This window comes from Rhipicephalus microplus, chromosome 5 (assembly GCF_043290135.1).
Source record: "Rhipicephalus microplus isolate Deutch F79 chromosome 5, USDA_Rmic, whole genome shotgun sequence".
NCBI classification, from domain to species: domain Eukaryota; kingdom Metazoa; phylum Arthropoda; class Arachnida; order Ixodida; family Ixodidae; genus Rhipicephalus; species Rhipicephalus microplus.
The window spans coordinates 44,951,755-44,968,885 of NC_134704.1; the positions used below are offsets into that span (position 1 = coordinate 44,951,755).

Below are 17,131 nucleotides of genomic sequence, written 5' to 3' on the forward strand. Positions count from 1 at the left end.
GTTCCAACTGATACCGGGTGCAACTGTACGTATGCTGGAAAAGTGAGACCCGCTACATGTGACGCAATGTGTGCCCTTCGCACCGGGCATACGCTACAGTTGCGCAACTTAGCGCGGCTTTCATATACAAAACGCGCAGAAGAAGCGAAGCCTAACGCGCTTGCATCGGCTGCACGCTCGCACAGCTTGCGCCGCTAGCATGCACGCCACATGTTCTGCCAATCTTTCGCCTGGAGGCGCTGCGCATGCTTGAAATGCGGAGGATTCACGAATATTACGTCAGGGCCTCTTAGTTTAACTTCATGTTCGTGTCACGTCGTATGCGCTCTGTAAATAAGGCTTCTCTTTCATTAGACTTCTGTGATGTACATGTTGCCGCGAACTTATCTCGAGTTTAGCATTGAGACAATATTTAATCTGTCTAAACTGCCGGGGTGTTTCTTAGGCGCCATGCTAGTCACGCGTCTCGACCCAGTGGGGATGACGGACGCCTAGAGTTTCCCACAATACTTACTAGAGAGAACTTGGCGCTAGTGTCTAAGGGAGCTGCAACACACGGCGCTTCAGCGAGCATGGGAATGGTGGGTAGTACACACATTTGTCTAATTTTCGTACTTCTGGCCTGCTTCTGGCTCCGTGTGTGTACGTGTGGCTTGGATCTGTTTTTTCACGAAAACATAAATCAGCAAATGTTCAACGTTTGCGCTCCTCAACCTTATTCTTTTAAGCTTACTATTTCGAACAAGTCCTTAAGTTCAAAAGGGCTCGTTTGTCTTTCTAAACGAAACCGTAAATAGTAATAAACGAAGCCGCAAGTACGACTTGCCGCCCGCAAGTACGAAGACTAGGCAAATGTGTGTACTACCCATCATTCCCATGGTCGCTGAACGATCGCAGCGCCAGAGTGCCCTCTAGTTAATTTTGGGAAACTCTATGGACGGACGTACCTTCTCGGCTTGGGCGACTCCCAAGCAGGTTCTTTCTATCAGACGTTCTTCGATTCTAGCTTCGTAATGACCGACCGTCGTATGCAGACTCGTGTCGCACACCTCGGCGATCCAGTTTGCACAGTGCGTCGGGCCCGTAGACGGAAGATGGAGGTGGTTACCTGCCTGTATAGCCTTGCGTATACCTCCGCGTTTTGCGACGCTCGCTCGCTGGTGCGGATGTCTGCTGCAACGAGCATTCTGTGGCGTGCGTGCTTTCGACTCGTGTTGCCAACGCCTGCGTAACGCGTCGGCGGCAACGTCGGTGTGTGTGTCGTCCGTTTCACGTTTCACCTACTCGCCCGGCGCACTGCGTGTCTTGCGAAGCTTCAAGGCCTGTTGCAGCGTCGTTCCATGTTGGCGCGCACCGGTCGGCTCGCTTACACGTGCTGTCCGTTTCAAGTTCGCCAGTTGCTCGTCTCGGAGCCGCGGCGATGGTTACCCGCGAGAGTGTTCGTCGCAGTGTCTCGTGCGCTGACGACTATGGCACGGTTGCGAAGCAGGAGGCCGGCACCATAAAGAGGTGGGAATGCCCGTTTTACATTTCTTTATAATGCTGAGTCATTGCTACCCTTTGTGTTTTTTTTTGTTTATTTGGGCCTGTTGAATTATGTCTTGCTATTGAGATTCTTTGTTTTTTTTCTGCTTTCAAAGGCGAACCTACAGCATTTACCCTAAGCCGTATAATAAGCTGGTAACCGACAGTGCATGTGATACAATTTACTGCATTACTCGTTTCTACGCAGGGATGGTGCGTTTCTACGCAGTGGGGGTGAGGAGCAGGGAAAACAAGGGATGGTTACGAAAAGATAAACAAGAAGAAAGACAAGGCGGCAAAGAAAGAAGGCGAGACAACTACTACAGAAAAAAGAGAAAAAGAAAGCTGTATAAATAGCGAAAAGATAGAAGAAAGAAAACATAAAAGCAGAAAGAAATGCTCAGAAATATGTTAGCCGACCGAACAAGAGGCTTCAATAAGTTGCAAAGGTGTTTTCTGGACATTATCTTCTACGAAATAATGAATCGCCACTTATTGCACGCCTGAGTATCGTCTCTATCTATGCGGTTTCCTGTGCAAGAAATTTAATAATATCGGTGCATGTGTGGAAATTTTTATTCAAATTTCTGAAACGCAGTGTCTTTACTGCAGTTTTCAAGACTGATTTGTGAAGTGCCACAAGTGTGAGACTTAAAAATCAACAAGCACACAAGCTGCAGTTACGCGCGCTTGTAATATGGTTGGTGGTTACTGAAAAAAAAAAAAAAAAGACTCGAAGCGTTTATTCATAATTACTTTACGTATGTATAACCTCCTGTCAGCGATGTAGAATTTGTTTAATATAGGCAGCTTGAAGTGAGCTTTAAGTTGTTTACGTTGTTTCGCTTAGCGATCAACCAACTAAGTATTTTTATGTAATAAAGGTCAAATGTACCTTCATGTAACCACACGTTCATCTTTTTTCGAAATGTAACTGAAACGTGTTCTTTTCGTATTACAAAAACTTGTAACGAGAACTCGTTCTGAAATCGGGACGGAACGAGCTTTCGTTCTTGTGATAGAGGAACGTGTACAACATTGGTGTTATTCATTTGTAGGCAACGAAATGAACACATTCCGTCGCATCGAAATTGACGCTCCGCGTTCAGCGGAACACACTGCCTGTAAAACAGCGCCTCCACCTTTAAAGGCGTTGCCTGTAGACAAAGCGCTTTACCAAGTACTCCAGCCACAGCACCAACACGTGTAGTGCCTTGTCAAGCGCTAAATTACTATGCGTAAAATATTACTTACCTCCGAGTCACTTTTGCTGCTTGCTTCCTGGTTCGTTCCGTTGCACGATGACACGTGCTGGCGGCACAGCGGTCGCTACATTTCGCCATAATGGCGCTACAACTGCGCGAACACTGTAAAAACTCACATATGCACACCTAACACGTGGTTCAACTGCGCCGCGTGGAGACTCGCCGGCGCCGTAACGATGCACCACACTGGCTCTCTGGCTCCTCAAAATTTCCGTGACGTCGCCCACGTGATTGCCCGAGAGGCGCCGTCCTCGATCGTGTTATCAGCAGACGCTGTTCTGTTTCGCTCAGTCATGTCTGAAGCTCGTTGTACGGACTGAGGTGCACTCGCAGAACAATGCCTTTTCCGATGTGTCACTGCTTTTCGGGCTTTTCGCGCTTGGCCAGTGGTCAAATCGATGGTCCGTCCGCGTTATCAACGCGATCAGACCCCCCCCCCCCCCCCGGGTGGTGGATGAGAAGTATAAGTATGGCAAGACATAAGACATTGCTGGGCATCAGCACCCCCTGACCCCCGTGTTCTTAAACAAGTCTCGACTCGAATTTCATCCTTCACTTGACCGAGTAGAGCGTAGCGCCGCTGCTATACTGAGAATGACGCCGCACTTCTCGAGAATCGCTGCGGCTTATCGCCGATGTGCCGTGACTAGTTCTGCCTAGAGACGACGATACCATCGACTTTCTCAAGCCAAGGTGGTGCGTTGTGTGAAAGGACGTTGCAGAATACGGGGACGAATGTTTCAGCTTTCTACGTCGTTTGAATTCACCGTAAACCATGCACGCGGAAACTGAAACAGTGAGCAGCTTTTTTTTTTTTTTTGAACTGGTTGATTGATTGATATGTGGGGTTTAACGTCCCAAAACCACCCTATGACTATGAGAGACGCCGTAGTGGAGAGCTCTGGAAATTTCGACCACCTGGAGTTCTTTAACGTGCACCCAAATCTGAGCACACGGGCCTACAACATTTCCGCCTTTATCGGAAATGCAGTCGCCGCAGCCGGGATTCGATTCCGCAACCTGCGGGTCAGCACCTTAGCCACAAGACTACTGCGGCGGGGGCTTTATGAAACTGGAAGTGCAACCGTGTTCGGAAGGAATTTTCTTCTGATGGGCGCGGATTTTTCTGTCTGTCCGTCTGCGTGTCCCTGAGTTCGTTCGTTCGTCTCTCCGTGCATCCGTATATATTTTCTTCTGAATTTCTTTTTCTCTGGTAAACGCGGCTTTCGAATACTCGCTTCGATGATAATCTGCTGACGCGCGTCTGAAGGAGACATGCGTAATTAATGTAAACGTTATAATGAATAAGCTGAATAAAGGCGCCTTTCCCGGTAACGTGGAGCGGGAAATAGTTTAACGTGACTGCAAGAGATAACGACACGTCCATGTCGAGCGCACGTTCCCTACTTCGCACCAAGACCAAGTCTGGGACTAAAAATATTTCATCAATTTCCCTGAAGCCCGAGCAGCCACAGTAGAGTGCACCTTAGTCAATGTGTGTCGGACCCGGTTGCTACAGAAACGCGTCCCTCTGGCTCACGAGTTACAATAATCTTTTGAAAAAGAAAAATATCGCAGCATATCCACGGAGTGAATGATGATAAATGGAACGAATCGTCTGTCTGTTGGGCTGTCTGTCCATCTGTCTGTCCGTGCATCAATTCGTCTGTCTGCCTGTTTGTCCGTCCGTGCGTCCATCCGTACTTCCGCCCGTGCATCCGTCTATCTGTCCGTTCTTCTGTGTGCCTGTTTGTCTGTCTCTTTCTCTGTCTGTCTGTTTGTCTGATACTGCCGGTTACGCCTGACGCAGGACAAAGTTAGATTGAGAGGAGCTGCGCCCCTGCAAGTTGCGTCACGTCTGTACTACTCTTTACAATGCAGCGTGGTTAGCTACTAGCTTTGCTTACCTTTCTTTCCTCCAAGCCGTAACAAAAACGTTTCGGTATAAATATGACCAGGTGCCTGCAGCAGAGTGGAAGTTACGAAGTGTGCAAGCCACATGCTTTCACAGCAAAGCATAGTTCTCAATTAAGTTGCTTTATGATTGGCAAGACGTTCGTTTGGCACGTGGTGCTTTAGATCGATACGTGATAGACTGATCCCACTTCGCAAGCAATACGCCTTTCGTTATCATATCGGTAACCACCAATAATTGTGTTAATGAAGCAACATGACAGCACCGACGCACACAGGACCGCCCACTTCGATTCGAACCAGTGCTTTCTACTTGACCACTAAAGAAACAACGTAATCGGCTGTCGATTGGTGTCATATCATGTCATGGACAAAGTGTCAAGTATATCTTGTCCTTATTATTGAGTTCTACTATTCGCTCAGCTGCGCCTTTCATGTCTGACGCTCCGAGAATTCGATCCTGGATCATAAGTATCGTAACGTGTACTCACTAATACATCGATGCCGAAGCGCCTTGACATAAATCTAAAGCAAATACAAGCGTCACACCAGGACGACGTGATAAACTTGAGGCGGTGGGCACCCGCGTCGACGGGTGTAGCCATGTTCTGTTTTTTTTTTTTTAGTGGTGTCGTCTGCTCGCAGAACTTGTGCGTGTAGACGCCATAGGGATGCTTAGCAGACGATGCAGCGTGTATTAATACACGTGGAGGGGCTTTTAGACCTTCCTATTGGCTAAACGGCCCTGCAGCCTCCACAATGCTGAAAGCATCTTCTGAGGGAGAGTTGCACCTAAATTCGAGGCTGAGCGCACCAGCTTCAAAAAACGCCGTCATGTTTTCTTTCGTTTTATCGTTATCATTATTTCGCATTGTGGTGCTGCCGCCTGTTCGCTTTACTCGCTCAAAAAGTTCGCACAGACGCCATGGGGGCGCCAAACAGACGATGCAGCGCCGATGAATAAATTGCGAGTGATTTGCGGTCTTCTTATTGGCTCAGCAACCCGTACCATCTGCAGTGCTGCGACTGATTTGCGAGAATGAGTTTATAGGTTGAAGTCCGTGCTTATATGAGTCGAGATGTCCTGTTTTTTTGTTTTTTTAATCGCTATGCTCGGTAAGCAGTGTGCTGTTTCGGGCAATAAGATCTCACTTTCTGGGAACGAGTAAGAGCATTTGCGATGAAAATCTATCGTATACGCGAGGTCCCGTCGCACGTGCCATCCTCGTTATGGCACCGTCAGACTGAAAACCTTAACACCTCTTATTTTCCTAAAGTTGCGTGTCACTCGCGTTGGCTGGTACTCTTGTCCCTGTTGCGTCCATTTCTTCAAAAGAGAGAGAGACCGAGAGCGGCGAGAAAATTCTTTTTCATGACGGGCGTTGGTAACGTTATGAAACTAAAGCGTTTGACAGCTGCGTGAACCCAGCATTTTACTCCAAATTCGCCGCATGACATGATGTGCTTTCAATCTTGAACTGTATTGACACCAATGTCCGATGTCTTGCCCCGATTTTATGAATTACACGCAGTAATTTCACCTTCCGCGGCCAAGTTGGCGCTGGTAAGCAATTTTCAGAAGCCAAATAGTATTGCTGGGGTCTAACGTCTCAAATGCACCATATATTTAGGAAGGATGCCGTATAGTAGCGAACTCTGAAAGTTTCGACCATCTTGTGTTCTCTAATTTGCATACGCGTCAAAATATCCGGGTGTCTAACATTCGGCCTTCATTGAAATGCGGCGGCTGCGGCTGGGATTCGATCCCGTGACCTGCCGCTCGGTACTCAATCACAATAACCACTGGACCAACACAGTGGAGACGAAAGCGTTCGCAAAATCGTACACAGCACCATAGGGGAGACATGGAAGATATACCACGACGCGCTTATCCTTATATTGTCCTCGTCTGCTCGCGCCGTGAAAATATTTCGCGGCGTATACGGTTGACAGCTGCTGCTGCATTCTATGTACCGTATATACGGTTCATAAACATGTGACGCGTTTAATCTACCTTATCGCATGCGGGATGGTATCTTTGTTAGCTTACCAACTTGACTTTATTAACCGATTATTACAAAGCCATGCGGTCTATGGACGGAAACTTGAAATACGGCCAGTGTTCGTAACTGTGACATTCTGATTATTACAAAGCCATGTGGTCTATGGACGGGAACTTGAAATACCGCCAGTGTTCGTAACTGTGACATGCTGCTCCGTGCGTAAGAAGGCGATGTTCACTACACCGTCGCCTTCTTCCTGTCCACCTCTCGAGGTTTCTACATCGGCAGGCGAGCCCTGAAGGGCGTCATCTTCGAAAACGAGCGCGGATTTGGGGTACGCCGCTATCACCTTCTAGGAAGCATCGGGCCAAAGGTGTCTGCCGGCTTTAGCTCACTATCTGTCTTTGCGATAGCTTGCTGATTACATTGTGTACGCCTTCACTTCCATTCGAGCGAGTGGCAATAACCGTAAAGGCGGCACTGTGCTATCGATAAGGGGTATTTTGTGTATGCGTCGAACACACGTGGTGCTACGCTGAATGACCGAGCGCATTTGTCAACGCTCCCAGGCCTGACGCGATTTGTGAAGAAAACGTAGATAGCGAATCCTAAAGATTCTCGAAGCACGCCGTATTTATGCATGAGCGTATACTGGTTTACGTATGGTCTGAGCCGTTCCGCCGTGCGCGGTTGGGGTTAGTTCGGGCCCCGCCGGCATGTAGCACTCGCCTCATCCGATGCTGCTTTTGCCTTCGTTCGGTGGTGTCTAGTGTTCAATTCTATCCAATTGAATTGAACGGACCTGCCAAGTGTACGCACTCAGTCTTGGGCCGATTCCTGCAGGGACAGCGGCGTGGCGATGGAATCCTTTTGGACCCGACACCTGCCGGCGTCCGTCAACAGGCAGCTGCTGCCGCTGAAGGCGCACTTCTTTCTCTACCTCGCAGGTACGTGGTGTGCGCACATCCGTGTGTTAACGCGCATCGTTCGTGCGCCTCTATACTCAGTCACGTGTCATGTCGTTCACGTGGTTTCGCTGGCTTGCGCCAGCCCGCCCTTGACATGCCCAGGACAGTTTCTGATATACAGCAATGCAACTAATTTAATTCGGTGAGTAGATGTACTTGTTAGGTGCGTGTGATTTTTCGTGTTTGTTGAAAAGACCGCTTGAAATGTATACCTTCGTGTAATTCACGCGGAGTAGTGTGTTCTCTTGAACTGGCGTAGGTAACGCCTTCAAATCGCTCATGAACATTAACAAGTGTGCATATCCGCATATTCATTGTGAGTCATTATTCCTTAAATAAAAAGCAAATCTGACCTTTTTTATTTTCCTGTATTAGTGTAACGGGTTTACATGTATACGATCTACGGAAAGAAGCAAACAGAAAGAAGGTATATGGAGGTTAACCAGAAAGCTTTCCGGATGGCTATCCTACAATTTAGCCCGTTTCCATTGAAACTAGGCAAGATTAATTTCATCGGCTTAATATGGTTAACTGCGTTGTTTTACCGTATATAGCGTATGCAATATGTGCATATTCCGAGGCGACGAAACTGCGCTTGGGCTTGAAATGATACCTCATGTGAAGCAAAACAGAGAGGCGAGCGAGTGGGTACTGATTCATACCAACGTGAATATAGCGCAAAAAAAAAAAAAAATACGGACAAGAAAGGCTACACCACAAGCGCTTACTCGCAACTGAAAGCTTTAAATTCTTGAACCAAAATCATGTAACACCTACACTTGGTGCTCAACGAAATCCCGCGCATGCGCATCGTGGGCGAAACAAGAGGCACTAATACAAACCAAGAACATGCTTGTTGGAATAATCGCGTTAGTGTGTGCTGCGTTACATATCAGCGCTTTATATGTAATAATAATAATAATAATATCTAGGGTTTCACTTCCCGAAGTCACGATGTGATTGTGAAGGAGGCCGTAATGGAGGGCCCCCAGAAATTTCGACCATCCGGTGTTCTCCAACGTGTGCTTACATTGCACAGTACACTGACCTCTTATCATTTCGCCTCCATCGAAATGTGACCGCTGCCGCCGGGGTCGAACCCGTGACCTTCGGGATAGCTGAGCACCATGAGCTCTGCCTCACTGCGATGGGCGCATTTATTGACAAGGTCTGGTGACAGCATTACGAATTGAAATGTTATTTTTTGGTAACCATCCAGTATTTGAAACAGTCGCCCATTAATATTGTTACTGGAATGACGGGGCAGTAGACTGTAGTCTTTAGACTACTACACGTTGTACGTATTTGTATAATAGCGATGGCAGCACTAACCGGTTCAGCTCAGAGATTGAGCAGAGAGAGAGAGAGATCTTCCATCTTTTCGTCCGGCGCACACGCGCATAGTTCAAAACTATGCGCGCATAGTTCAAAACTATATGCGTTCAAGACTGGCGATATGCAGGCAACAATGTTCGACCATTCCAGCGACTAGAGGCGGCGCTACGGTGCGTCGAAATGGCGGACGAGACGGCGATGTCGCGAGCGTGCACGTCAGCGTCGCAGAGCGTGAAGACGCGTTCGTTGGTTCATGACTACTGAGAGACCGCCGCACTGCGTCACAGATTATCCCCGTGTGACAGCTTCGGAGCACGGCTGCATGGCGCCGCCTGCGTCGCTGGAATGACCGAATACTGTGTTACGCTACGCGCTTCGGGAGCACGCACAGCGTACCTTTGGTATTCGCCGTGGCTCCGACGTGTGTCACCGCAAAAAAGCGAGGGCAACTATAACTATAGCAATAATAGATGATGCTCTTTCCTTATTTACGGCCCTGCGTAGCTGCGTTAATTGGGTTTTCAAACTAATACTTTTTTTATTTCAAATAATAGAGCGAAGGTACGTGACGTGAAATGGTCATCCGGGTTGACCATTTCACGTCATGTACCTTCGCTCTATTATTTTTTCTTTCTGTTGCTCGAAACCTGCGCCATCTCGTCTCTGATGAAAGAGTTGGTAACAAATTCACAGTTGCTGATTTTGGAAGATGTTCAGCGATATACGGCTGTTTCTCTCTCTCTCTTTTTCAATAACGATAGCGAGGGCAGCGCACATCAGGAATCATAGCTTGCGCTACTATAGCATGAGCTCTACAGCGAGTGCTAATCGCCCGACATCACGAGTATGGAACAACTGGCTTTTCACCAAACTAAAGTTCACTGCGTTGCGCTATAAAGATGACACTGTCGTAACACCGCAACCTCCCTGATAATAGAGGACTGAGTTACGTATATTTCCAGTTTGGCCCGAAGGGCCATCTTGCTAAGTTATCGTACAATAACATTATAAATCGGCCCGCCACGATGGTCTAGTGGTTAAGCCACTCTGCTGCTCACACGCAAGTCACGGTATCGAATGCCGGCGGCGGTGGCCGCATTTTCAATGGACGCGAAAGCTTGAGGTCCGTATGCTCAGATTTGGGTGCACGTTAAAGAACCCCAGGTGGTCGAAATTTCCGGAGCCCTCCACTACGGCGTGTCTCATAATCATATGGTGGTTTTGGGACGTTAAACCCCAACAAATATAAACCTGATGAATCACTCCCCAATAAATTCTATACCACAGTTTTTGTATTTTTGTATGTTTTGTATTTCAAGGAAAGTGAAAACGTGGCGCCGATGGGGGCAAAATGCGAGGAGGGAAGTGATTCTTAAATGAAAAGAAGATAAAAGTGAGCACCGTAGCTGTCTCTCAGGGGGAGGACACCTCAACAGTAGCTCACGAGGGATGGGGGTAAGGAGGGATGAAAAGGATAGGGAGGAATTAAAGGTATAGATATAGAGAGAGGATCAGGAAGAAAGAGAGGCGCAGGGATAGCCACATATGGAAGTAAGAAGAAGATAGGAAAGATGGATATGGTCGCAGGAGTCCGATAGCGGGGCACCACTCGGCGAGAGCTCTTGTCGGCGTCAGGAGATGGCGTAGGGCGAGACAGTCGGCCACAGCTGTGCTGTCGTCGGAGAACGCTGGGGCACAACCGGTCGGCACGAAATCTAGCGAGCGAACCCGCGTACGAAATGTTAGACGCCCGTATTATGCGACGTCAGTGCTCTTCAAAGAACACTGGATGGTGAAACTTTCCGGAGTCCCTCCACTATGGCGTCTCTCATTCTCGAGCGTATAGTTGTCTTGGAACGTAAAGTTCTAGCTATTATTACAATGAAAAACACTTGGCCGCTATGTAAGCGTGCTAAAGATAGTTGTGATACTACCTTAGTTTAAAAAATTTGGCTACATTTTAGTCTCTTTGTGCTTGCGCGCACTGGAACCGGCGAGATTGGCTCCCGCCCCAAATTTCGGGTGTGCCGTGTCTTTGCTGGAACCGGTAGCATTCCTCGTGCCTCGTAATCGTTCTTTCACCCCTTTCTCTGCCCCGCTTTAATTCTGTGTTTTTCTTGTTCTTGTTCCACGGCTCGTCGAGCGCTGAGCAGCTGCAGATTGACTTCTATTCAAGTCAACCTCCCCGCAAGTCTCGCACTCCGCCTTCGTTGGCGCTCTCGCGGGTGCATTCTTAGACAGAGAGAATATTAAATGTTGTTGCTTATTTGTGACTACGATAGCTGTTGACTTGAGTGGACAAATCAGGGTGGTACAAGCGACTCTTACATCTTTTATATTGCGAATGTAGTGCTAGTGTTTATCTGCGAAGGGGCGAACGAACGCAGGGATGTGCGAGGGTTCATTGACTGACGAGCGCGTCTCATACAAACCATCTTGATTTTTTTCCTCTTTCTTTTTCTTAACCATGTGATGGTTTCCGTGTTCCTTAAGGGTACACTAAATGCAAATAATCAGTTATGTCAGAGTGAAAGCTGAGTGTATGACGACGTCTAAAACGATGATATAATTAACTAAAGTTCCCTACTTATTGAGGAATTAACTGAGTGTACCACGTGATGGGCACTACGAGGGATATTTTGGACATGATCCCGATGACGTGAGAGCGTCCGACTACAATTAATCACTAATAATCAAACTAGCTACAATAAGGAAAAGCTTCCGTGCATCAAGAGACGTCATAAAATAGTGCTGGTTCTTTCATGTTTGATCTATAAAAAAGAGCACTACCGAGGGTTACAGGTGGAGCCACATAGCGGGGCCCAGTTGAACCAAGCACGCCTGCCATCTTTAAGGCCATGGCAGGCAATTGTACAGTGCAATGGCTGTTGTTGCTGCTGTGGCTCCCGTTATTTTCGCTCCGCTGCTATAGGGTCGCTGGCCGCGCAGTAAAGCCACGAAACCTTGTGCCCGGCCACACTCACGTGACACGGACTACATTCAGGTGGAGCTTTTGAAGTTTGCTTTTGACCATTGAACTTTGAAATTTTTAACTTTGAACTTTTTAACTTTGAAGTTTGCTTTTTGAGCTTTTGAAACGCGATGAGGACCACTATTACGTGATTTTATTTCAAAATAAGCACTTTATTCGCACAAAAGTAGCACTACGAGGTTTCTGGACTGCTGTTTCATGAATAAATATCGACTTCATATTTGCCTTTCTTGTACTATAAACGACCTGTCATGCCTCTGATAGTGACATTTTTTCAGAAAGCTCGATAATAATTCTAAAATTCTTTTCCATGTGTCACCACTTGCACGTTTTCCGGCACATTTGCAATGAATAGACTTTCGTATAGAACCGTGCTTTGTTCACGCAAGTCGCCAATGGAGCTTTTCTACTCCGTATGCCATATCTTGCATGTGACGTCACGACTGACCGCTGATTTTTAGTTCCCTGTTTAGGCAGGCGACTTGCTTTAAATCTTATGCTAACTTGCATGACGTCATAATTTAAGTGCAACTCTGGCGCATCAATGCATACATTCGCTATTCTGACTGCGTATTCTGACTGCGGCGCCGAGAGTCTCGTGCAAACTGTTGAACCAAGTTTTAGAACATTTGAGTTATAGCTGACAACCTGCATGCCGTTATTCGTGTTTTTTTTTTCTTTTTGCAAATGACTTATTTGCATCCGCCGTCATCGTACATGTATTCGACATGTTTCAATACTTTTCAGCAATCCACGCCAATCATTATGGAACTTTCACAGCAGCTAGCAGTTGAGTGTACGTTGCAAGTCGTCTGATGTCGCAAAATATTATTTGTTTTTCTTTTATCTTTCAGGACAAGCTTGCGTGTTCCCTTACTTGGCTGTGATTGGGCGACAGAATGGTATCAACGCCGCCACGATCGCCATCATCTTCTCACTGACGCCACTGACCGCCGTCATCATAAAGCCCGTATGCGGATTCGTCATTGATCGGACGCAAAACGCCACCGCTGTCATTGTCTTCCTTCAAGTCGTTTTGGTCATCTTCCACGGGATTGTATTCTGCAGTCCCAGTATCAAGGCCCACTCCGATAGTTCATTCACCGGCTACCTAAACTGCAACTCTAGTCAACTGGTGATATCTAACTCAAGTTCAGCCTCTTGTGTCGTCTCCGGTGCTCGTGAAGGCTCTCCGTTTTCCTGCAACCTGACCGTGTTCGATGAAGCCCGATCAGTGGACGTCACCGCCACCGGTGCATCGGACACCGTTGTTAACTTAAAAGGCGTGTCTAGCATATGTGGCAATGTATCTGCTAGCGGAAGAGTCGCCAATGAAACCTACGCCGTACTGCGTTGTCCGTGCGATACCAGTGTGTACAGCGGCAATTTTTGGATCTACACCGTATCGGTCGTTGTCTCGTGGGTGTGCGCGGCAACCCTGTACACAGTTACCGACGCTGCCGTTTGTGAGCTGCTGGGCGACAAGGTGAATGTCTTCGGTCGCCAACGTCTCTGGGGCACCATTAGTTGGGGTATTGTGAGCCCGTTGATTGGGATGATGATCGACGAAGCGAGTAACTCTGCCTACACAGACTACAAGCCGGGCTTCTACGTCTTTGTGGTAGTCATGCTTTTGGACATACTCCTTCTACTGCGTATGCCCCGCCTGCGTACGGCAGACTTGTCCCTGAACTTGTTCAAGGATGTCGCCACCCTGTTTGGCAACGCCGAGATTGTGCTGTTCACCGTGTGGACATTCATAGTGGGTGCCCTTATCGGTGTCCTCTGGTCTTTCAGCACGTGGTACCTAGAGGACCTGCACGCCTCCAAGCTGATGATCGGCCTTAGCAACACCGTGATGAGCCTGTGCGTCGAGGTTCCGCTCTTCTTCGTCTCAAACACAATACTCGAGCGCATTGGGTACTTCTTCTCCTACTCGACCGCTTTCCTGACGTTCTCGATAAAGTTCATCGGCTACTCGTACCTCGTCAACCCCTGGTATGGTCTCATCGTGGACATCCCTGGCGGCGCCATCTTTCCTCTTGCCTACTCCGCCATGACCGTGTTCGCCAAGCGAGCTGCCAAGCCTGGGACGACAGCCTCGATGATGTGCATCTTGGGCTCGACTTTGGAAGGTCTCGGTGAGTGCTTTCTGTACTCTTTAGGATCAGTAGTGGGCACCGATCTGCCTTTATGGTAGCATGCGAAAGCGCGCCAGCCTAGCAGCGCTATGCTGGCAGTGTGAACATTGTAAATTAAAGGTCGATTCATTGGTGACTGGAAGCGGCAACCCTGATCCGTAGATGTTCTCCTCCTAACTCTATAGCACAATGCAACACTTCGCTTCCACGAGAAACTACGAGCTGTGCTATCTGTGCCGGCGGCCACGCATCCCGAGCGTCCTATTCCAATCTGTGAGTACTGTAGGTACGAGGGTAGTTCGACAAAAAAACTTAAGCTTTTCTAGATCGAATGGTTGCAGCAGATGGTGCCATAATCTTACACTATAAGATAATGAAACATTCTGTCATGGTTACATCATGATTTCTGTATATTGGTCAAAAGACAAAGTGTCCATTCGTAAGTAGTGCTTAACGATGCATCTGCTGAACGCTGTTTTTCGGCATGGTTATTGGGAGTTATAGTGTGTAGCCGGAAAAGTGTGGCTCTGCTATTCGCCGTTACAATCAGCCGTGCATTCACTTTTACATCCAGCACAATGACTGACCTTCTCAAATCTTTATTTTTCGTTGCTGCTTCTTTCAATAAGCACAGTGTCTGCCCTGTTCCTCCTACAGTTGAATTTAACGACCCCACATTACCCTGTTAGTCGCATACTGTAGAAGCACGGGGCGGCAAGGTTAGCGTCGCCTAAGTGGTGGCACATGTTCACTATTCGTGTTTAGAAAAACTATATTGTGTTCATGCACTCTATTTCAGTCCAGTGGTTAAGCTTATGGTATTTTAATTTTCATTTTAGGCGTTGCAGCCGGCAACATGCTGGGTGGAATGAGCATCGACAGAATCGGCGCCCGTTTGACGTTCCGCTACCTTGGCTACGTTTCTTCGGGGTGCGCTGTTTTATGTACTTTGAGCTACCTGTGCCTTCTGCTCCTGGGCCGAGGTCGTTTAGGTGAGCATCGTGTTGAGAATTGGTCGCACTGGTAGTCAGCTTTCACAGTTACTGTTTTATCTCAGAGAGCTGGCTGTGTATAACTTCAGGAGCAACAGATGTATTCATGCCGGCTTTTGATTGCGGAATAAGATTGCCTCCTAGGTCTCAGTGCCACATTTATGCTCTTCTTTCGTGAAACTGTTGCAAATGAAGAGAAAACAGCTCTTCTGCCCAGTACATGCTGCTTAATTTTGAAAAACCCGGAGAAAATAGAAAGAAATGTGTCACCTGAAAAGTTAAAGAAATAAAACAAATCGAGGGGGTGTCATAATCCCCCTCTAGTGACGGACCTGAATAAACGGTGCTGCATGTGGTTACAGAATTAGATCAAGAAATGTAAAAATAAAAACGTGCCAGAGTAAACGTTCAGACTAAAAATTATCAAGTACGAAAATTTTATGCTTAAGCATATAAAATTCAAAGCATTTCTCTGTCTGTCTGTCTGTCTGTCTGTCTGTCTGTCTGTCTGTCCGTCTGTCTGTCTGTCTGTCTGTCACATGGACCCTATGATGTTCATAAACGTTACCATAGGCTATCCAGTTTTATAAAAACATTACTTATTGTCATGCGGTCCTAATGTTGACAAAGGCAGCAGTCGACGTGTCCATGGTGAAACTTTTTACTTTGCCGAATTAGTGACTGGGCAACAGAAACCTATTTCCGATCATCTTGGGATCATCTGTTAGGCTTGGGCTCGCAAACGCGAACAGCTGAGTTTACAACGCAGTCACCTCCCTCTGCCATGCTTTTCGTAACATCGACTGGCAAGTTATGTGCGATCTGCTCATTTTCTTTCTGTAGTGTACCTTCAAGATCACATAAGCAGTTAATTACACCACTCATCGCAGCCAAAGGTGACTTAATTACTGCAATTTTATTAAAGTCAAGCCTTGTGCCCTGCCCTGTTGTCTTTACGCCAGACTCCTCGTGCAGGGGCTACAGCCCAATCGGAGAAGCTCCGCCTGGCGGGGGCCAAGAGTCACGAGCCGATGAAGAACGGTAGTGCCCGCAAGTGTGACAGTGCTGCCAACAATGAATGTGTAGAACACACTTACTTCTGACAATCGGTTGCGGGTTTCGATCTGTGCCTGCCGCTTGCTGCTGTTCAGGGAACGGCTGTGAGAAGATATCCACCTGATCCACCACCGCCCTCAAAGGAACCAAGGATCTTCGAGGGCATTGAAAGGATCTATACCACCAGTACTCAGTGACATGCTATTCACGGCTAGTTAGCCGCTAAGAAGCCTGTGAACTCAAACCTTCGAATACTGTATACGGATGCGTGCGTGTCACGTGCATGTGGTTTTCACGGCATGCTTTGTCTTGCCATAACGTTTGGCATAACTTACCATGCGAAGATCTCTACATACTTTTCTAGGGAATAGCTGCAATGATGTTGGAAACTGGGCAAACGTCGCTCTCGGAGGAGGCCTCGGGTCTTCGAGGACACTACTGGAATCTGTTTCATTACTCGGTCACTTCTATCCACACCGTGTTAGCCGTTGAGACACCTCTGAACGAAAATTTATGAATGGTGTTTGGCTGTGTGCGTGTATTCGTGCCTGTGGTTCTTACTGCATGCCTCAATATAATATCTGGCATAAGATACTATGCGAAGGTACTCATCCATTTTACATTGCCGAAGAAAAAACGTGCTGGTGTGTCACACTGTGTGCTTTAGCATTATGTGCTTATGTGCTGTGTTGGTAGTTTCGACTTGAGTTATGCAAGTTCCTTTTCGCTCAATCCAAGTCTACATTTTTAATGGCGTGCAAGTTTCGTGCTCGTTGTTGCAAATACTGGGGATATATATATAATCCTTTCTGCGGAAAAATGATGTTCTTCCGCAAAATATGGGCAAAACAGTTCTTCGATACATCTAATTTAAGCTCTATAGAAATGCATATATCGAAGCTCTGTGCAATCAAACTAGTCAGGAAGACAGAGACATGTGA

General features: G+C 47.3%; 1 protein-coding gene across 3 annotated transcripts in view; it reads left to right on the forward strand.

The window, feature by feature from the left end:
• Positions 1–16,678, forward strand: part of LOC119174646 (major facilitator superfamily domain-containing protein 6) — a 26,966-nt gene extending 10,288 nt beyond the window's left edge. The window contains exons 1-5 of one of the 3 annotated variants that reach the window (XM_037425636.2): positions 1,159–1,509; positions 7,550–7,653; positions 12,856–14,142; positions 14,982–15,134; positions 16,110–16,678. In XM_037425636.2, the coding sequence (XP_037281533.2) occupies positions 1,421–1,509; positions 7,550–7,653; positions 12,856–14,142; positions 14,982–15,134; positions 16,110–16,237 (1,761 nt within the window). In that variant the 5' untranslated portion in view covers positions 1,159–1,420 and the 3' untranslated portion in view covers positions 16,238–16,678. Of the gene's footprint in view, positions 1–1,158; positions 1,510–7,549; positions 7,654–12,855; positions 14,143–14,981; positions 15,135–16,096 lie in introns of those variants that run through there. The other 2 variants (XM_037425635.2, XM_075895333.1) reach the window with 2 other exon arrangements.
• Positions 16,679–17,131: the final 453 nt, after the last annotated feature.